Raw genomic sequence first — 23378 nt, forward strand, 5'->3', positions numbered from 1 at the left:
GAATATTTTTGTGAAACTGAAGTTCAAATATAGTTTGACATTTCAGGTATTTTTAACAGTTAAATAGTCAAGCTTTTGAATGAGCGCCTGAAGAATGCTTACCTAGCCACAAAAATTAAATTTAAGCTACCAGAGAGGGGTGGCATTTTGATGCAAGACCTATCATTATTAGGCAAACTTTTACACCTTGAAACAGTAGCAGAATTAACTGTCAGAGAACCAAACTAATAAAAAAATAATATAAAAAACCCCCAACAAAAACCCCCAAAGGAAAACAGGTTAATACAAATGTTAGTAATTTTTAAATTCATGCAACATTTATTCAGTTTTTAGATCTAAAAAAAGTATTTCAGTAGAATAACTGCATATATATATTCTGGTTTTCATTTGCACTTATTTATTTCTGATCAAAGAAAGCTGCATGGAAACAACAACTATGATTTTAGTTGTAGCTTATACAAAACTATACACAAAGAAACTCCCAGACAGTCAGTATCCTGTTTATAGCTCTCAGATGTTGAGCCATGTTTTGAAATCTTAAGACTTCCACATTTTTAAAAAATTAAAAGTGAAATTCTGGAAATAGTCTATCTGAATTTTCTATTTTATTCTGTATATTAAAAAACCCTAAAATTTACTTTCTTTTTCCTTATGAGCAAAATGATGACACATATTTCAAAAGTTATATATTTACTATTCCATCATCACAGGAACATATTTACAAGCAAATTTCTGTCATTTACTAATAAAATTTCTTTTAGCTGTTATTACCCAGGAAACCAGCTGTGCTCTGTCGATGGTCGTCCACTGAGATTCAAGTTGCAGGCTTTATATACAGTAAGGGTTTCATGGATGTACCCATGAGGATTCACATATGCTGCCATGGGTCCACACAAGGATAAACTACAACAGACAATTAATAATTTTCTCAGAGTTCAAGGAAGAAACAAAAAACAAAGGCCGTCAAATGTAAACAGAGGAAAAACTGCCAACCATGCTTAAAACTATTTTCCATAGCGAAAGAACCACTTTAGGCTGTGGAAAGAAAAAGCACCTTTAATTATATTATTAAACACAGAAAGAAAATAGATACTAATGTAGAATAGCAGTAAAATTTTCTTGGAAGTACAGAAATTTAAGTGTCCATTATTATAAATCTGATGCATTCCTCAATGACATAAATTATTGCTGTTACCTACTTATTAACAGGTACTTCAGAAAAGGTATTTAAAAAGATATTATAATGAGTAACGATTAAAACATTCTTGTGTTCAGATGAACCTTGCCCAGCTGTCTGATGAAGGGGACAAGTTACTGAGTTTCCATAGCATCCTGTCAGCTATCCTCTCTCTCATTTAAGGCAATTATTAATCTTTCCCTCAAAAACCTACAGCTCAGTATACAAAAAAAAGTACATGACAGACTCAGAATTCATTTTACTTGCTGCTTTTGAATGGCAACTTCCAATAAAACCAAGTAACATCTATATTGCTACTTTTAAATCTAACTTTAAAAGTAAGCAAAAATGTTCATTTGTTACACTAACTTCTTATCATTCTTCTGTTAAAGTACATCATATCGACACAGCAGGAATCGTGGTTTCTGGAATCCATTATCTGATTAGAAGATAAGAGATGGCTTTTAATTACCACATCAGCTTCTTATCACACCAATAAATGAAAACTGTGGGGAGTCCTGCTTTGTTACACCAAGACATCTCTTAACCTTCACATTCTCATAGGTGATGGACAGATACTAGTTATTCAAGATTAAAATAGTGACGAGTGCCAGGAGCAGCAATTATTTGGAAAATGTATAGTCTTCTCATCATTGAACATGGAAGATATTGTATAGGTCAAAGATATAATGGGAACATACTGCCTAGTGCAGTTATTGGGATTAAGCCCTATATTCTTAAAATAAAAGGGGTCTTACAATGCTTAATGACATAAATAGGCAATTTCCTTACATGACAACATCCTGGGAGCCTACCTATACCACCCAGTTAGTGCTTTTTAATCAGCTGTTGAAGCTTGTTAACACACATAGGTTGGGATGAGGTGTTGAGAAATAAAATTTGGGATCTCATGAACTTTATTCAGAAGTAAGAGGACAAAAAATTCTATGTAACAAATTTATATTTCAAAACTCACTGCACAGTGCATAATTCTTCAGTGGCAACATGTTGGACTACGTAGCATAACATGGCCTTTCACATTAACTTACATATACATGGTGATGTTCAGATTTACTAACTTTTTATTAAAAAAAAGCTCAAGTAACCTGTTTTGTTTTATAGAGAAAATTCCCTATAAATATTTACTTAGATTTTATTAGAGCTGTGAAAAACACAGTGGTTATAAGACATAACCTAGCTTAATCTGTTTTGCTGTGCCAATGTTTCCGATCAAGAATCTCCCAAAGATTAAGAGCAATAAACTCACCTGAATATTTCATTCTTGGTAGTTATTTCTGTATCTTGGCATTGCTTACAACAGAGAGATGTACACTTGAAAAGAAAAACAAAGAAGGTAATTCCATTCATTTCCAGGGGCTTGTCAGCACAGTGGCAAATAATAAAAATCTCTCCCCTTCCCTCAAGAACAGACTTTGTACCAATTCTTTTGTTTATGTGGGCAGCAGTCACTTATGTTTTCTCTATCAAAGGAGAAATTTTTTTTCTATGTATTTTACTTATTTGTGGTAAACATTAATTGCTATCTAAAAGACAAAACAATTTTTATACACTTCCCCCCCACACACACAAAAATAATCCACACACAGAAGAGGATCTGACCTGACTACACAAAGATAATAAATGAGTCAATCTTCTAAGGTCTCTAAAAGCTAATTTAGAAAAAACCTTTGCTCTTCTAGAATACAACACAGAAAAGGTAGATGAGTACAAATGCAATCATTAAGTCTTTCTAAAATTTGAGAGTACTGCAGATCAATGGTTTTAATTTCCTCACAAAAATATGTAAGACATATTGATCTTTCTCTTAAAGATTAAACCAGATTCATCTATCTTCTACAATTTCTAAAAAGTAGAACGAAATAATTCATCACTTTGCCCACAAAATAAGCAGTCAAATCAGCTTAGTAGAACACTACCATTAATTTTCAGGAGGTGCATTACTTCTACGTCTTTTTAAGGGTAACGCATATGAAATTACCCCCAAAATGATCCACTATACTTTGGAACAAAATGCTGCACCTAGGATCTTCGCTTGGAAAAGTCCCTGTGTAAGCATATATACTTTAAAAACCTGGAGTAAATCACAGCTTGTGCTGCTGAGTCTCCCTGAGCTCTGACTCCTGCACTCCACTCGTGTGATACTACACAGGCATACATCAGTCTGCTCTCCCCTTTTCTCTATTCAGATGCTCTGGCTTGTTGCTGCATTTCAACTTCCTCCAGCTCCTTTCTTGCAGGTTCTGCCCCACGCTTTAAACACACTGGCTACTGATCTTGGAGACTGAGGGAAGAAAATTGCTCTACTATACAGATACTATTTATCATACACCACTTCCCTTCTTAAAGCTCACTTGGCCTTTCTCTCCTACCAGGGCCCTTTAACACATACTATTGCTCACTCTTTTAAATCACCCTTACTCACAGATTATAATCTCGTGCTCATATATCCCTCTCAGAATCCAATTTAGAAGCTACTTAATTCCATCCCTCCATTTCCAAACCTATCTAATTACTACAATTAGCACTCTCAAGCAGAATTCACATAAGTGAGTGATCCAATTTCCTTTAAAAATAAGCACAGCAGCAGTTAGCTGTCTTTACGAACAGGAAAAGTTATTAAAAGACATACCAAAGATACCAAAGACAAAAGAAAATGGATCAGGTCTTACAATCATTTATATTACTGTAAATTACATTCTGAACAATGAAATGTGTTAAGTCTATCCTTCTCAAGTAAACCAAAATATATGCTATGCTGCCAGAGCACCCCTTCTCATTAAAGAAGCCTGGCTGAAAAAAGAGTGGATTTGACCAAAGTAAGTGTTGCTAAAAATTTCAAAGAACCATAATGCACTCTACCATTCTCACACTAATGTAGAACAGTTAAACACATTTACAGAATAAAATGTCACATGTTAATGAAGAAAACACCTTTTTTTGGTGTAGGTGAAAAATCAACTTCACCTGATATTTTATGACAGTAACTTAAGTCCTCTTGTCCCTGAGATTTATAGAAAATATACAATGTTCTGAACATGAACAGTTCTTAGTAGCACTGGAATATCAGAATATTTTCAGAGTTTCTGACTCAGGAAAGACAAATTAAGTTTAATCTGGTTAGAGCCTCACGCAAAACCTGTCCATTTTTGTCTCAGAATTTGGAAGAGATGTTTTCTGTCTCCTTTTCTCTGTATATTCCCCTTTACATTTTTAGTGCATGAACTTTGGGAAAAGGAACAGCATTAGAATGATACTGTGTTCTCTTTTCCCCAGAAAGAGGCGCTACTTTTTAGGCAAACAGGCAAAGTTTCCTCTGCTCTATGTCCAACAGACAAACACAACAGTGACTGGGGTTATGTTACGCTAGAGACAGTACTTTGGTATCCCCAGCAAGCTTACAACCAGCACAAGGCGAGAGGCAATCAAGCTGTACATAGCTATTCTTTGTGATATGAATTGAACGGTAAATATTCCAGCTACCACTATCAAACACATAAATAGGTTTACAGTTAAAACTTTTATTTATACCGATGGCTCTTTTCAGTGTTTTCTCTTTGGAAAGAGAATAGCAGTCTGAAATCTTGTTGGGGATGTTATTGCAAATACTGTTGCTAAAGGATTCAACATGACGTTGACCGATACTTAGTTGCATTACCAGTTATAATATATAATATTACTTATAGTACTATTAAGACAGTATATATCATTATGAAGAAATATACTATGTAAAAATAAAACTTTACTGTCCTATGTTTAGAGCTTTACGTGGCCATGGTAGTGGAAAGAAGGCAAGGAAATACAAGTTTTTGAACATCTTAAAAAGGTATCGCCTAAGAAGTCAATACATGCCTTTCGCAAAACTCCTTCCAGTCCACTAGTTAATTTATACTCAATAGCTCAATACTAGGAAGATTTATCTTTTGTTACAAAATCCACAAGTTTTCATGGCACAATGCGACTTGACTGCCGTATATTATACTGTTAATAAGGGGTTATGATGTTCGTAAGATGGTTATGAGCAACACTGGACTTCTAGCACCATCTCTTGGCTAAAAAAGGGCTGTGAGGTGTTGAAATATGATTTCTAACAAAAGCAAATATTAGTATATGTTTCTTGCTTGCTGCTGAACATTAAGTCTAGTATTGAGAGAGAGCATCTTCTTTCTTGAGAAAACTTTTAAAGCGGAAGGAAGAAATAAAAGAACACCCAAATTCACTCTCCAGATGTATTATTTGGAAATTTCATAGTTTTTTGTTAGAGATTGTAACAGTCACTCCTGGTTTTTTTTGGAAGAGCAATTTAATGACAAGTAAAGAAAAAATACTCACTTTGTTCATAATATCTAATTCACACCGGAGTCGCTGAACAGCACTACCTATTTTAAGCAATTGTATACGTAATGCATCATCAATTGGCAGGCAAGCAGCAACTCTGTAAGAAAAATCTAGAAATGAGAAAGTACCAGGCCTGTTAGAATTACAGAGAGAAATAAAGCCTACTCCTTCTACTCAGTTACAGATAGAATGCTAAAACTTAGGTTTACAATAGACTTTTAGAGGTCATCTTGGTATCCTTCTGCCCAAGGGCTGGATCACACACACATAAAACCTCTTCCAAGTTTCTTGTCATATCTACACTTAAAGATCACCAATGATGGAGACTGAAGAATGCTGGTAAGGTAATGTATTCTTAAACCACAACAGACCCCTGGAGAACATTGATACAGCCTTCCACTTCAACAGAGAATTACCGAGTTTTCCAACCACCAGTGGTTATCTTTATACTTGCACTTACTCCTTTTTTGCAAAAAGAAAAGACATGCTTTTATAAGAGAAGGAAAAATTAAAGAAAAAACCCTCAAACATACACCTCCTTCATAAATTACAACCAAGTTATGCTACTCATTTAGTACTAAGAAAGTATTCTTCACTGTTATACTGTGAGAAGGAAGACGACATGCTCTGTACACACTCCCTTCTGGAGGTTTTTGGGTTTTTTTTTTCCCACATTTGAATACACACCAAAATTGGAACCAACAATATTCAGTCAAGATGACAGACTTCATTTTTTAAAAAATAAATAAATAAAAATTAATATGATAGTAAATTCTCAGGCAGCAACTTCAATCAGGTATTAGAAGGCAAAACCAAAAAAGGTAGAATAACTTTATGACAGTCGTTCTTTAATTTAGCTAACAAAAACCTTGCTAAGCTGGAAATCATCCCATTCCTCAGAGCCTGTAAAAGAATTCAAAAGCTGAAAATTAAAGTCAGCAAAATATCAGCGTGCTGTGAATCATGAGAAAAGAAGTGCCAAAAAAATACTGGATTTTTTGTTTGTTTGTTTTCAGATTATTTCATATGCTTTCCATATACAGTACTCTAAGCAGCAGGGCAAAGCAGACGGGAAGTACTTTCAACCACTACTTCAGGCAAATCAGAAACGAAACTTCCACGTACATCTAAACTATTGAGCCCAGACCTGCATTTGGTGCTTACTGACCTTAATTGAAGGCTGCAATTTGATTTTCCCCCTTGTTACGCATTTGAGATTCTACACAGGAAAGAATGTTTGTCCCCTTAGAAAGGCTTCAAGTGAAATTTCCATCTTACTAGATACTAGAGAGCTGGACAGAGAAGAGACTTGTTCACTGGGACAGAACCCCAATGCCCGCTAAGACATGAAATCTGATTCCCAACTTTCTTGTGATTAGGTTACTGGTGCTGTTTTCCTTCATGTCTGATAAGAGGTAATACAAAGTAAGAACAAAGAGATTATACATACTAATACTTGGATTTACATAATAACAATTTTAAAACTCTTGTATGTTTTTGGCTCTTGTTTTCTTAGGAAACATTTAGATTGTATTCCTCCTGCCACAGAGCACAATGGAGTTCTATTTCTTTTACTGAACATGTTTCTGCATAGTTGGAGGATGTTCAAGTCTTTAAAAGCTCTATCATCCTTTTGTCAAAGTCAACCATCAAAATTTATTGAAAACTGGAAGTGAGGGATAGGCTGCCAATAAAAGGCATTTATCTAAGTTTTGTTTTCTTAGGAAACTAAAAAAAAAATTAAAAATTGAGTTCATAAGCTAAACAATATCATACCTATTGGGTTTGTTGGAAGAGATTCATCTTTAAGATTTTCATCCCATTCATGTAGCTGCCTCTTGACTCTTTCCATCAAGGTTTCCTTTTGTTAGAAGAAAAGCCTAATTTAAATACATAGGTATTTCTGTTTTCTTAGGAAAAAAAAAAAAAAAAAAAAAAAGGAAGCAAAATGTAGAGTAAGCTATTTTCCCTAAGTGGACATTAGCTTTTAAGAGTTACAATAATTACAGACTCATTTTGTATCTACATATTTTAAACTAAGTGCAAAATAGGATGGGAAACAGGCCAAAATGAACCAATGGCCCATGGTGGTTATACCTCTCATTCGAGATAAGCAGACAAAATTCTAGAACTGTCCAAATGAGATGAGGGCTAGCCTCCTCCCTACTTCTGCCTCTCTTACACCAATTACTTTATGTACTAATATACATATATACATATGTATATAAAGAAATGCGTACTTTTTAAAGTGTAAACCAACTCCAACAGGAAAGACAGACCTAAGACTATCCAGCACCCTGGTGGTTAGGACACTCACTTGGAGCACGTGGGACAAAGGACTGAGTTTTTGCTGAGACAACACAGCAGGAATGTGAACCTCTTATCCACCCCAGACACATGCTCTAGCACAAGGGAACAACTGTACAGAGAGGGAAGCCCTTCCAGCTCTTTTAACAGTTAACTGAAAACTATACACTTCTTTAAAACGCAACTTATGAGCCAACAAAATTAAAGCTTTTACATTATCCAATAACTAGATATGAAAACATACAAAACTAATTGCAGATTATTTGGTAATATATAGGGTGAACTTACAGCATCATATAGAGAGTAGAGCCAGGGAGGCCAAGATGTCAAACTTGCACAGTGGAACTTCCTCTAAAACAAAACCCACAAATATTGATTCTTTAACATTAGCAGATCTTAGGGACAGTTCTTGTTCAAACAAATAAAACAAAGGAGAGATACCTGGTTATTTAACGATACAACAAATTATCACCAATCCGGAACAGTACTTCAAAGTGAGTTGCATTCTCAAATGCATCGAGAACTACGACTTCTGTACAAGACAGACAATATATGGATTTTCTCAGAAAACCTGTCTCAGCATTAGAACTATTTCTAATGTTTACTAATAAGAAATTATGCCTTTCAAAAGAGCATCTATCTGAAATTTAGACAGTTCAAAAAATTTAAGTACTATTAGATGATAGTGCATCTGTTCCTTAGTCTCTACCAATTGTTGCTACTTCAGCAAATCACTGTGTGAGGTGATTAAACTATTCATATCTATTTAGCCAAATGCATAAGTAAATAAAATCAAAAGATGATTAATGGGCCATATCAGGTATTTTAAGCTGACATATATAAATTCAAAGGATATATGATAATATTTTTAAAATGGAAAACTAATCTGTTAAAAACATAACTAAAAATATCAACACACAAGTTAGGAGTTCCAGAGGATGCTTTCTCACAGCAGAACAATTACTGATTAAGAAAACTTGGGCAGTCTTGATGTTTAATTGGATATTGCTATCCACTCTCATTCTAGTACCTATTTTTAATGGAAATCACATTTTCAGAAATGCTTACTGAACATCAGTACTTATGCCAGCCTACTGAAAAGCTATTAAAAAGCTTTATTATAACTACCCAAAGACAGTGACAAAATATTGTACAAAATCCTATGAAGAAAAATTCAGACCCAAATGAAGCACTGAGTAAGAAACAAATGTGGAAGAGGAAAACAAAAACAACAGGAAAAAAAACCCTGAAGGTCTCACAACTATTTTTTATTAACGGGTATGCTTTCAAAATAAAAATCTTACTAATAGGAGTGGCCCATGCTACTGTATCATACTTCACTGAACGTGACTAACACATTCACTTGAATTGTGTACGAAAGTATCTATACAACAATACAGAGCAGATTTGGAGGGAAAAAAAATACAAGTGGCCACCAATATCACCTCTAAAAAAATCTTCAGCTTGTGTGTAGCTTGTGTGTATCCTGCAGACAAGAAACCCTAGATTATAACCACATTCCTTAACTACAAATTTCCAGCAGCGTAAGGTTATTTACGTAGTTAACCAATTCTCCACAGTGACTTCAGAACACTTCAATTTATAGGTTCAGGGTAATAAAAATGCAAAAAGCAGTATCCTACATAACCACACTGCTTTCCAAAAAAGGATCTCAAATTGTACTATAAATACTTACAAATTAAATTTTAATTTTCCCTTTGAGGGCAACTATCCTTATCTTACAAATGAGAAATATCAGGCAACAGAGACTAAAATCCACAGAAAATGAATGGTACTTTGAAGAAAGAACTCAGGCACACCAAAACTCAAGTTACTGTTTCAATTAGCAAGTATATTTTCTGTAACAGCTGACACGGGGTCAGCTCTTGTATGAAGCAGAAACCATTCTTAAAGTGCAACTTCCTTTTCTGATGTTTCTCATTATGTTAGCAAACATACAGAGGTACAACCTGTCATACTGGAAACAGTCACAGTTGTACTGACATCAATAGAGTGACTGAGGTCGACAGGACAATCGTCCCACTCTGGATCTGCATCTCAGTCCACAAAACATGTTCTTCTTACAGCAGATGCACTGAGTTTCAGCTACTATCTGACAGAATCAGTCTTGGAAAGGGATTTCAACACATCCCCTCCCCCCCCGCCCCAAGCATAGTGTTTCTGGGTTTGTTAACTCATAGATGAACTTGTTCAAAAAGTCAGAATCAACAGTTCTTTGTTATTAATGTTTTTTACTTTGGGGTGGTTTTTTTGGGGGGGTGGGGGGTGGGGGGTGGAGTGGCAGGCGGTACAGAGTTCAACACCATTGAAGAAAAAAAGAAATCCAAACTTCAACTGCATCTGACAATAAGGAGAGTTACTAGGATTCTGTATTAATTTCTGGAGATAGTTCTAAAGATCCCTACTGATACAGAAAACTTCAAGGTATCTTTCCTTTTATATGCCACTGACCAAAACAGTGGGTTAAATAATAAATAACCCACAATTTCAGTTTTTTCAAAAGTGCCAGGTTGCCCTGTTTTACCACATCCTCTCCTACTGACCTCAGTGCTAACTCTTCTCCCATTAACCTTACTGTGCATTATTTGTCCACTGCTCATGATAGCTGGTCTTTGAAAAGCCTGCACTGTGCCTGAGGATGAGCTAGGTTTACACTTGAAAGGCTTTTGCTGGTATAACTATGCTAGTACAATATGCTAGCATGGTGCTTATTATGGGAAACAATTTATTCCAGCGAAATTATCCTTTCGACAGTGCATTTTATTTCAGACTCCTAAAGGAAAACGCTGTATACTGACTGGTAAAAGTGCACATTCACTTGTTTAAAGGCATCTTTTAGCACCTTTTAAACAGCACAGCTGTCTCTAGCACAAATCACACCTTATTGTTCCCCTGAGCAATGAGGAAGTTTGTAGCTTATGCCTGGCATTAGCCATTTAGGACTCTTGAAAATTCTGCCCTATGATCTCGGTGTGAATTCCCTCCTGATTCCAAGCACTGTCACAGCTGCAGTGATGCAAAAATAGCGTAAACAAGCAAAGACAGAATTTGCACCAGTGAAGCAAAAATAGGAAGGCAGAACCTAGTTCCCTAATGACAATACCAACATCTTGATAATGATTCTACTTTTTTTTATTTTCCCTTTTTTTTTTTTAATCAGAGTCAAGTAAATAAAATTCTGGAAGCTCTCTAAAGGAGTGCAAAATCCGCATACTTACTAAAAAGCTCTAGGAAATAAAATTGGTAAGACCATGGAACTGTTAATTCACCCACCTGGTGTGTAAAAGCACCATCTTCCACTAATAACTACTATTTCAACATATGTAGAGTACATGAAAAAAATTAAGAGCTTTCTATGACCCTTTCCTATCTTGTCACTTTTAGCAGCATAATAAAGTTTAAGAAAGTTTCTAAATTGTTTGGTTTTTTTTAAAAAAAAAAGAAAAAAGAAAAAATAAGGATTACATATTAACTATCCCAGATGGTAAATGTGTTGAACAAATACTAATAAATCAAAAAACAGACTTAGAAATACACGCGCAATTGGCCAGAATAAGTGGCATCTAGCATCCCAGGTGTGCAACCTCCTCTAAAGATGGTATTTTATACCAATTTTCAAAATACCACCAAAAAAGGAAAAAAAAAAAACACGAAAAAACCCCACCAAAACCAGATCACAACTAGCTTCTAACCTTTTGATATTTCTGCCACCATTGATGTATAGTTCGGTCCTGCCACGCTGTAGGTTTTGAAGAAGGAAATACATGGCATCGGCTGAGAGACTGGAGCTGTACTGCTGCCATTGTTGAGGGCAGCACTCGCTCAGGAAGGATTTGTACTTTAGCCTGCTGGATTCTGATAAGGAAAAAAAAAAAAAGATGATATATAAACACATATACAAGAATTTTAAAAAAAGTATTTTACTGCTTATAAAAACATAGGCTTGTGTAATAAATCAATCACTACACAGTACTATAGAATTTAAGCAGCAATCTATTTCATCACATTTTTAAAGTGGTACTAATGTATATCAAATTACCTTAGGGAACATACAGTGTATCTGTAGCAAACCAAATGTATACCACTCTAGAACACAGATTATCTCATGCCCTTGGCTAAATTATTAAAGCTACTGTGCTGACTGGACTTTGGTATACCTAAATTGAAGACAGAAGCAATCTCTGTTTTTCCTTTTCCTTTAAGAAACAGAATTAGCTCTCTTCCAAATATTTTTTGCACTGGTATACAGAACTGTACAAAGATCACTGCTTTAACTTTTTCAGCCCAAGTTTCTTTGCTTGTTTGGTTTTTTTTTTCCTCCCCTCTCACAGTTAGCTACCTTCTCCATGGGATACAATGGGCTTTGTATTTTAGAGCACTAGGTATCTGCTGGGATTGTGGCGAGTAGAATTAAAGACAGATTGGCAGTAGCAACACAGCAGAACATTCTACCATCTCAGCATTGCATTTTCAGATTTTTGTCTCCTCAAGTTACCTTTGGTATAAACTAGTAGTTAGCTAGTACATATCAAACCCTCAGAAAGGAAGTTTAGCTGAAATGCAGTTTGGTATCTTCAAACCACAAAAGCTTATGTGCTTAGCTAGAGTTCAAAATCAGCAGAGACAGGTTATAGACTCGACAATCTTTTAACATCCTAGCATCAGCCAGGTCACCTATTCTGCAAAGAGTTCAGCAACAGTTATGTGGCTACCAAGAATACTGTCTAGCTGGAAAGACTTTATATTTTAACGGTATTATGCAACAGAAATCCTGAAATATTGAGATGCACATCATTACAAATTTCCAATTTTACTTACAGGGACAACACTGAACTCTGTTAACTTACTATAAGTTATAAAATCATGTTTTGCCATAAGCACTTAGGAATCAGAAACGTCAAGAACTATGGAAATTTTCTTCTTGCTAAGAAGCTCAATATTTTTCCCTCTTTATCAAAAAGGATTTTAGACTGGTAATGTTTGTTTCTTTTGTTAGTTGCCTTGAATACATGAAAAATAGGAACATGACTTTAATGAAAATGTTTTATTTGTACAGATGAAACATTACATTCTTCTTCTGTCCAATTCCCTTCTTATGACCCTCTGATGTACCGACAAAAGTGGCAGTAAACTGTCACGCTACCAGGCTCATTCATAGAAAGAGTTAGCACATTGGCACAGGAGTCTGGAGAGCATCTCAGAACCTGCAGAGAAGATCATTTCCTCAGGATGAACTGAAGAACTCAGGCTCATGTCTCCAAAGTGCACTGACAATACTAGGAGGTTCAAGTTCACTGATCGATCCCCAAACCCACAAAATGTGCAATATTTACAAGTAGATTAACTCTATATACTTTAAGTCATTCCAACAAATCTAGAGCTTGTCACGATGAGAAAAATCAATCTCACCTCCTTTATTTCGTACATTTAAAGATTCATATTTATGAATGAAACTTGTGAATGTGCTGTGTAAAAGTGCTAGTCACTAGATACAAAATCATCATAATAAATGCTTTAACAACACAACAAAATCACTGTACATCTTAACTGCTTCTGGATACCGAATTCTCTGCAACAATGCTGTTGTTACTGTAGTTGTCCAAGTACTGCCATCTTGTGTTCAAGCAATGTGTTTTCAAAGCTGTAAAATGTGGAGTATGTTATTTGTAACCCAATGTTAGATAATGAGAAATAGCAAGTAGCACACTTATTCTTAATTTCTTCAGTGGCAGGCCAAAAAAGCACATGAAAATGCTGAGCTCAGACTGTTCCCAGGCCTCTTCCTAAAGCAATGCCACTATACTGAACAATAGCAGAATACAGATGATTAGCTTTAGATTTACAGATTTGGAGTAAGATGTTATAGGCCTTGCAGGAAAGATTACAAAAACCTCTAGCCATTGTGCTAAGAATTATCACATGCTCACAGGATCAATGTCTGGAGCCTGTATCTCTGGACAGTGATGTTGACAGAGGCTCATGATGCAATGCATGGTACAGAGCATGGTGTCAAGAAGAACATGAAAGTGACAGGAGACTCAGCATACTCTTAACTAAATATTAAGGGTCTTAGTCACTTTCATAAATAGAAAAAGTTATTAATTGTATAATATGATAAAACTGGCTAGATGAGGAGCCTCTGAATATCACAGGTATCACATCAGAATATAAACAAGAACAGGACTAGAATATAAAAGAGAATACTCCTATCAAAGCTGATTTGAGCATGTTTGACAAGCACATGGAAAGAACTGCCAACCAGTAACAGAAGTAGCACATTTCTATCAGTGAAGTATCAGTGAATGGTCAGAAAGGAAGAGGTAAGACTTGCTGAAGGTAAGGAGGTTTAGACAATGTGACAATGGTTAAAATAAACAAGATTTAGTATTTGAGAAACCAAAAACAAAGGGCTGCTTCCAGTTAGCAAAAATCAAGAACCTATTTTCATATTCAAATATTTACGCACAAATCTCAGTGTGCTTTTATGTTTTACAGAGGAAAAAATGAACTAGAGAAGCGACTTGTTTCTCATGATTATTACCAGACTCTAGTCCTCCCCTTTCATGGGAAGCTTCTCATGAAAACCACCACCCCTCTGAGCACAGTCACTATCCTCTCCATATCCGAATCATGCAGCTGAATCCTTCTGCATGCTGTTGAGGCTCAGTAGTTAAAGATCACTCAAAGAACAAAAATAGACAAGCATATTGTTATTAGCTGTAGTGTCAGACCCTTGCCTGCAGCCTTTCAGAGCTGCAATTGCACACAGTTATGAAGTGGAACATGTCCAACACAGACCATCTCTAGAAAGATGTCCTTTCGGAAAATGAAAGTTACAATTCTTCAAAGGAATGGAATCCGGTCACTATCAGGGAGGCTTTCCACAAGACAACAGAAGGCAGACACTTGATATTGTAAACTCTCATTTCACATCTGGTTTGAAACAGTTGGGAGAGATTTTTAAATAAAGCCTTAGAACTTAGGTGTTGATTTGCTTGCATTATTTTTCCTGACTTAATTTTCAGAAACAAAGTCATTCTGACAAATGTTTTCTCACACACATCAGATCAAACTACAGGTAGATATTCTTTAGAGAATTTTATAGCAAAGTTATTAACAATTAAAACATGAGTCTTAGAACAGGAAATGTCAGAAGTCCTTAATAACAAGAGAATCTACTGATTAAGCATTCAATTAATATCTATATTAATTAGTCAATTGCACGACTTAAAGGGCAGATGCACCTGCAGTAAAACATAAATGTTTTGGTGAAACATGATTTGCAGTATGTAGAACTAAATACATATTTTTCTTACCCGTCTGACTGGGTTCTTATTTCAAGCACCTTGAACCTCTGTCTTCCTATTGCTTTCACTTTGACAGTTTCAATTCCATATTCCTGCTCTTCTCTGTAGGCATATATTTCTGCTGTTGTTCCAAAATGCGCTTCCCTTTCACGAACGTTACTAAAAGTAACAGAATTAAAAAGGTTACCTACCCTCCAGACTGCACTGTTCATTCAGATTTCACAAGTTAGTCTACCTGCACTGACTGTACATGATTAGTCTTATCAAAAAAGTAAACTTGGTAAAATACCTTCATAGAATCATTTAGGTTGGAAAAGACCTTCAAGATCATTGAGTCCAACCATCAACCATGCCCACTAAACCATGTCCTGAAGTACCCCATCTACCTGCTTTTTTAATACCTCCAGGGATGGTGACTCAACCACTTCCCTGGGCAGCCTATTAAACTAATTGCAATCATTATTTTTCCATTTTAAAAGCAACTTCTAATGTTTTGGTTGGTTGGGGGTTTTTGCCAGTTGACTTTGTTTTATTTTAGGGTCTTAGAGGTGAAATCCTGGGAACACAGGGATCGCCAATGTATCCACATTTGAAACGCGGATACTGAAAGTACCAAAATTCTTCAGATTGACTTTATAAAAATAGCTGTTCCCACCTCCTACATATTTAAACCATAGTAAATTGGGGGGGAGAAGAGGGAGGAACATTCCCAACTTCTTTTGGCACAGATTAGCCTTTATCTTTTCCGCTTTTCTATCACCTCCTGCCTCTCACTCTACTGAGAAACATTGGTCTGTGCTTGTTAATTTACACAGGAGACAAGCAAATACACCTTTACAGGAATGCAGTTCTCAAAACAAGAATCTGATTTTTACATTTCAGATCAAGGCTTATTCTTTAAGCAAGATGGAGAAGTACATTCAAACAGTTACTGAAATCAAGAGGATGCTCAAACAAGGAAAGCAGATCAACACCTACTGTTTCTCTATACAAACATGTGATACTGTCAAGCAGCTACCCAGTGTGACAGGAAAACCTTTTCATTACGTATTAGAAGACAATTTTTGTCAAACAATTTCCAGCCACAACTTATGTTATTCACCACAGAACTGATGCAACCATCTGCTTTTGATTTAGTATCCAAAGAAATTGTGCTAAAAATACATGCTGCATACTATCAGTAAACCCACTTGTGTATTTTACCTGTATGCAAGAACAGCAAACGTTCTGTCTTTCTGAATTAAATTCCGCACCATGCTAACCTCTTGAGGGCGAAAAAGCTGAAGAGGTAACGTCTGTCCAGGTATCAACATCACCATCACGTGGGGCAACACTGGAATCACCTGACAGCTGTCATCATCATGCACTGTTCTTCCATGAAACTCTTCCATATCAGAACCTAAATACTGAAAAAAATAAGTAAGGAAATGACAGTAGTATAAGAGGTTTCATTGATTTACAAGGATAAAGTAAAACTAGGTCTTTGGCTTAAGGACATTACAATAGCATTACACAGAAACAATCAAAACCTCTTCAAGACTTATTTACTGGACGATATATAAAGAACATACCACATGGGATGTTGGCAAACTGGTATCAAAATTAATGATGTTTGGCTTTTCAGCTTCTTTACTATCTTGATCTTCAACTTCCATTTCATTATCCTCCTCTTCCTCGCTCTCTGCTAATAAACACATAGAGAATATTGTGTAGAAATCAATCAGCAAAGACTAAGATACTGAGAAAAAAACAGAGAATCACAGAAATGCATTCAACATTCCCAGGCTACAGCCTTTCACAGGGAAGCAACTTTTGTATTTGTAAACATGTGGGAAATAATTTTCTTGCTGTTACAGCAAAATCACTGTTCTATAGAAAGGGTCAAAAGCTGGTAATTCATTTTTGAACGGCTAAAGAACAACTATGTCTGTCAGTTCAGATTTTCACTACAGCCTTGCTTCCTTACCTCAATTCTAAATGTCTTCTGTCTGTACACCAGGATGCCAGATAACTTAAATTTCTTGTAGAATGCTGAGTACAGCGTTTGAAGTAATACAAACCTGAACAATATAACTGCACACATAAAACAAGTTAAAAGTAATCTGAAATTCTATATTTGTGTAGACTGTAGCAGTATTTTAGATAATTTCACTGCTGTCAGTCTCTCCTGTGTGTATACCAAACACACACGCAAACCCCAGCACATGCACAAACCCAGCAAAGGCAACTATTAAGGAAGCAAATAATATGATGCTGCAAGGAGTTCAGGTACAAAATAGTATTTAAAAAAATCACTACTTTCTTCCCATTTCTCAGTTCCAGGTGTCAATCCCAAAATTACTTTCAGGCAAGAGGACAACTAAATTATCAGTATGTTTTAGTTTGGAAACATAAACAGTGCATTTATCTGTATAAAATCTCTATAGATATTTTTATAATAAATTTGAAAAAATCATAGTGAAGATAATAAAAAATATACCTATCTCTAAAATGCTGGTTCTGTGCATTACCATACAATGTATGCCTGCAAATACTCACCCAAAACAAAAAGCAATGTAATTTTCACACATTTCTAACTATATTCCTTGATCCTATTTCTTTTAGCACAAACAGTATTTATACACCATGCTATATCTAAAATAGATGTTATCATAAACTTTGCAAACAAATCTGCAGGATTCTTATACCAATAGCTGCTAAGTAATGGATAAGGCTAATGGTGCTGAAAAACATCATTCGGAGCTCAAAAGCTATTACATTACAAGATAGGCAGAAAAAATATCTTTACAATAGCCTATCTAGTTGCCTGCCTTTGCAATCAGTATCTTCTTAAGAAATAATCCAGAGTTGAAAATTGAAGAAGTGGAGTGATCATCTTATCTGAAAGGTACTGCAGGCAAATATTACAAAAGAAAGATGCTGCAGAAGGAAGGAGTCTTCCTTCAGAAATGGGAGCACCACCGCCCTCTTTCACTGAAATCTTACTATTTCTGAGAGTGGGTACACAAAATAACAATGAAGAAGACATTTTAAGCTGGTTTTGGAGAACCTTTTCTTTCCCTCTTCAGCCTTCAGACACATTTGTTAAATGTATTCTTTACAAAATGTTTAGTCAATGGTCTTCTTTCTGCTTCACCTCATTTTAATATATTTTTTAAATACTGCATAGTTTACAGAATTATGCCTGTAGGAGGCACGGCATGACACGCTAATGTTATGGATCCATCATATATTGTATTTCTCAACAAGAAATGATCCAGCATGACAAGAAAGGAGGTTACAGACTCTCTTTGGTGTTTTACCTAATTACAGAACTTAAAGCAATAAGACATCATCTTCCTAATTACCGCAAGAAATATTCCATTTCTATTCTATGGCAATTCTCTTCCATTCTATTACACTAGGAACCCTACCTATAAATGACTGCAAAATGTTTAAGATGTACAAAACGGCCAGCATTTTGCTTAGCTTGATGGAGGGAAAGAGTAGGGAGGTTTTGTTTGGTTCTGGGACAGCAGTGTGGGGTGGGGGAGGGAAGCTGACTTCATCAGAAATTATATTCTGGTTTGCAGGTACTCTCATCAAGTTGGATTAATCATTACCAGTTTTAATAGCCTTTTAGAAAGAGGCCATTTCACTGTTTTTCTGAACACAAAAGGAATTAACAGCAGTTGATTAGAGAGCACTGTGCCCTGCAAACTTTTGCTCGTTCTTGCCAAAAACACACGCTAGCTGCTGTGTGGTGGCAGAAAGGAACGATGACTCATTTTACTGCAGCAGCACCATGTGAATGTTGAAAAAACACCACCGTCTTCACTCTCCTCCTCCAAAACACTACAGGAACAGGAGACGGAAGGCAAAAGAAACTGCATCTTTTACACCCTTAACTATACTTTTTGTTGATTTTTTTTTATTATTTCAAGATTAGCGAGACCTCCTGTACACAGAAACGAGGGAAAGGCAAGCGCCGAACGCACCCTGCACGACAAGGCTCACGGTTCCTTCATGCCAGGTTAGGCATTCCCGGATGCTCATGCTGGCCCACTAACACTACCAAATCTACTCTCAACACCTTTGTGCAGAAATGAGGAAATACAAACCTCATTTGAAAAAACAGGAACAGTGTAGGAAATATCAAGGCTATTTTCCTAAAACATTCAGGAAATGCTTTGATATTATTTTAAATAGACAGGCATAAAATGCTCATAGAGTTTCCTGCTACGGGAAATTACACTGGTTACTGGCAGGACTTACTGCTACGTTCTCCTCTGCATGCTTATTCTGAAATAATGGGTTTTTTTCCAGTTTAGCACGAGCTGCTTCCAAAACCATTATGCTCTCCTGTCGGTTTGGGTGCACTATACGCTAAATCAGAAGAACGCACGTTATTATGCAATCGGGCATCTCCACGAGGAATCACGCTGGTGTCTGTGGATGGGCAAGCCAGGCTGTCCTACAAACTCCAGCACCGACACTGCAGAAGTCTGGGCAGCGTGTGGAACCCGACCCTGCCCTCTGACCTGTGCACAGCACCTCCTGCCTCCCTATTAACGGCATCGGAGAGCCTTTACATCCAAGGGAAGATTCTCTCAAACAGCAAGTGTTCTCCGCAGACTTTGCCTGGTTTTAGAGAGGTCCAAATTTACAGAGAAGAGCGTCTGCCTCTGCCCGCTTCGGTGCAAACTCCACGTTTCACCCCATCAGCCGCCCAACGCCTGAACACCCACGGACTGAGCCTCTCTTCTCCCACCGCTCAACTCCGGACTCGGGTCAATCCGGGCCGTAAACCACCAGCCTTAGTGGCCGCAGAGACGGCTGCGGCTCCATGAGCCCGGATCTGCCCCTACACCGCCGACCACCCACCCGAAGGGCCACCCCGGTACCGCCGCCCGGGCTCCCCAGCGCTCCCCTTCCTCCCAACACAGCCCCGCAGCCTCCTCGGCCCCACGCCGCCTTCCCTCACCCTCACCCTCTCCTCAGGCCCGCGGCAGGGAGGCCCCGCTCCCCACATCGCCTCCCGCCCGCGGAACCCCGGCCCGGCGCCTCACACCCGGCCCCGGCCCCGGCCCAGCCCGGAGCCCCACCGCCTCCCCCGCGCCCCCAACCGGCCGCAGCCATTACCGGGCACCAGCTGTAGGTGGTTCCCCATGTTATTATGGGGATCGCCACCTCCTTCCTCGGCGGCCATCGCTGTTTACCCGGAGAGGAGCCTGGGAAGCCGCCGGCGCGGAGGCGGGGGAGGAGGCGGTGGCGGGAGGAGGAGGACGAGGAGGAGGAGGAGCCGCGGCCTCTAGCGGCGCCTCTCAGGGAGCCTCGGGGGGGCCGCCGGGTCTGGGGGCTTCGTACCGACCCGCCCCGGCTCCCCAGGCGTTTATTTTATACTGCCGGCTCGGCTTCGGCGCAGCGCCGGCGGGAGCGGGGCTGTCCCTCAGCGCCGAGCTGAGGGGAGGGTGGCGATGCCGTGTCCCCCGGGGAGGGACGGGCTCCGCCGGGAGGTCCCCGGGGCTCGGAGAAGGGGGGGACAGAGGGGACGAGGCCGTGGCTGTCCCTCGGGTGCCGCCTCTCCTGGGAGGGCTCCGCCATGGCTGACCTCGCCACAGCTTCGCCGGGGTGGCACCCGCTCTGCTGCTCGGGAAAGGGCTTCGTGACCGAGCCCCGTCCCCGAGTTCTGGGAGAGGGGACGGATGTGACTGAAATCCACGGCGGGTCACCCTTTGGGTAAACGGCTTGAAGCAGAAACCGTAAACGCAACGGTTAGATACGTGCAATCCCCACAGGGATCCCTGAGGGAGACCAGATCCTGCTGAGGCAGAAACGTGAGCGGGAGAGGAGCCGGGGCGCAGGAAGGTTGAAGCGAGTGGCGTTATTTTTGGGGACAGGCCTCGGTACCCGCGCACAGCTGGCACGGCCGGGCCTCCCTGGCCTTCTCCTGAAGATCCAGCCTGTCCGTCACCTCCCCTCCGCTCTGCGACCGCAGCTCTGCTCAGGCACAGCGGTGTGTGAACGCTCAGCGCGGGTTCCCCATAATAACCTTCTCAAAAGCAGTACTGCTGCCGGAATGGTGCCTCGGAAAAGCGTCTGGGTGGTTGGCAGAGTATCTGAGGTGCGTCCGTGGCTTAACGTCTTCCGTAGTGCCAAACCTCAGGTGCGCCGTACGTGGATAAGTGTGCTGTACGCGCACAAGTAGTGGTTTCTGCTCTTTGAGAACTGAGATTTTAGTAAAAAGCGGTTTTTAGTCACACATGCATGCACACAAAAGAAAGATCGACGGTGGTTTGTAGGGCTGCTAAAACAAAATGGTTGAGACTTGTCAGCTAAAATGGCAAAGTGTCGTCCTGACGTGAGGTTGGTGTGATCACCAGAAACGCTTCACAGGCTGCAAACTCGCTTGATAGGTCCCAAAAATTCGGGTCGGTGGGACTGCCTCTGCGCTGCCCAACTCTTACAAGTGCTCTATCTCGCCATCTATTGTCGTTACCGTCCCCTTTACAAAAAACCCAAACGAACCAGCCTGTCAGATCATGGCTCTGGGTTTTCTCCCTTTGTATTAAAATGCTTACTTTTTATTGCTCTTGGCATTCTTTGGAGACTGTTACAAATCACTGAATTCCCATACAGTGCTCCCAAGCATTTCACAGTTCCTCAGTATCGCTGCCCTGTTTGTTTTCTCCCAAAGAAGGCCTTTTTCGCAGGGCAAAATTTTGTACTTTCTGGTGTTCTTTTTAATATGTCCAACTTCAGTTCAGCAATAATATTCTCCCTGGACCAGTGGCAGAGTAAACCAATGATTAGCCAGCAAGCAAAATACTAATTATTTTTTTTTAGCCAGATATTAAAGTGTTTTAGAGAAACACATTTTAAAGAGAAATAGCAGCCCAATTTCCTTACCATCATGGGTGGGAAATTTCAAAATACTATTTATACCGAACTGAGTATGTCTTTAGAACAACAATCAATATCACATTTGCCAAACAAGGACCGTATCACAAACATGCCTATGATGATACATTAAGCATTGATTTATCGCTTAAATTATTAAGTTACAATTCCATAACTTTTTCTGCATTATCTCAGTATAATATACATAATTCCAGGGTATTGTGGCTGTTACATATACAATAATAAAAAAATCAAATGTTTTTGTTGTCAGGCTGGATCGCAGTCTGGCAAATTGAAGTATTAAAAAAATATGAGCCACTTCTCCAAACCCTGGGGTTTCATTAAAAACTGTTATGCTAAATATTTTTTATATGCTAGTCTATTTTGATTTCTGTTGTTTATGTACTTAATTGCTGGGTATACATTTGTGTCACACTTTTAAGCTTGTTTCTGCAGTCTTGAGGGATAGAATTTATTTTTTAATGGCTACTGAGATTCTCAAATAATTCACATGACTGAAGCAGCTGGGGTTTCTTTTAGGAAACACTAAATAGAATAATAATCATAATAAAATTATGAGTACTGGAAACTCTGGGACCAAACCCCAAGAGTTCCTTAGTTCTTCGTTTTGATGATATTGCATCTCTTTATGACCTTAACATTGCTAAAAGAGCTGTATTTGTGTGCATGTATAACTCTAGCTTGTGCCTTAAATCTAAATCCAAACCCCAAATTGGTCATTAACTCTAATTTAGTCTCTGACTATAAATTACAGACATTACTATCCTCCAGGCTTCCCTACAGGGGCATAGTGAAGACACTGTAAAGATTTTTCTTGAGATATGTGACTTCCGTTAGGTTACATGTTACTGTCAGGATGTTTATTAAATATGCTAAGGTACAATTAATTTTTAGGTTTTTAACCTAAGCCTGCTAGAAAATACATTTAACATATAAATATTTATATTTATTATCACAAAAGGCAGTCTTTAGCTTGAAGAGTGTGAGTCATTAATCTTCCACTTTAATCCATCCCAGCATGTGGCATGTTCCCAAACTCAGACTGGAATCACTGGAAGCCATTTGCTATTCTTCTAGCAATGTTAACCCCAGGTCAGGTTAAAACCAGAAAGCAGCAGGTTGTAGACTGAAGAGCAACTATAAAAATTCCAAGTTACCTTATTAAATTTGGTGAGGGCATGTATACATATATCCCAAAGTATGTTAGTTAATCTGGTCAGTGCCAATGTGTCTGTGAGAAGCCCAAATTACTGTAATTTAGATGAAGTCGGAGCACTTCAATACGATGAGGGGCTTTTTTCTTTTTTAGC

The 23378-nt window shown here is 38.3% G+C and overlaps 1 protein-coding gene across 2 annotated transcripts in view; it reads right to left on the reverse strand.

Moving 5' to 3' along the window:
* Positions 1 to 20549, reverse strand: part of CRBN (cereblon) — a 31080-nt gene extending 10531 nt beyond the window's left edge. Inside the window, exons 1-10 of one of the 2 annotated variants that reach the window (XM_049826068.1) lie at positions 20290 to 20549; positions 16740 to 16849; positions 16372 to 16574; positions 15178 to 15327; positions 11554 to 11716; positions 8129 to 8191; positions 7310 to 7394; positions 5528 to 5643; positions 2445 to 2509; positions 772 to 903 (exon numbers count right to left, since the gene is read on the reverse strand). In XM_049826068.1, coding sequence (XP_049682025.1) covers positions 772 to 903; positions 2445 to 2509; positions 5528 to 5643; positions 7310 to 7394; positions 8129 to 8191; positions 11554 to 11716; positions 15178 to 15327; positions 16372 to 16574; positions 16740 to 16849; positions 20290 to 20356 — 1154 coding nt within the window. In that variant the 5' untranslated portion in view covers positions 20357 to 20549. Of the gene's footprint in view, positions 1 to 771; positions 904 to 2444; positions 2510 to 5527; positions 5644 to 7309; positions 7395 to 8128; positions 8192 to 11553; positions 11717 to 15177; positions 15328 to 16371; positions 16575 to 16739; positions 16853 to 20289 lie in introns of both variants that reach the window. The other variant, XM_049826067.1, reaches the window with a different exon arrangement.
* Positions 20550 to 23378: the final 2829 nt, after the last annotated feature.

The sequence above is a fragment of the Accipiter gentilis genome, chromosome 23, assembly GCF_929443795.1.
Source record: "Accipiter gentilis chromosome 23, bAccGen1.1, whole genome shotgun sequence".
Classification (NCBI taxonomy): domain Eukaryota; kingdom Metazoa; phylum Chordata; class Aves; order Accipitriformes; family Accipitridae; genus Astur; species Astur gentilis.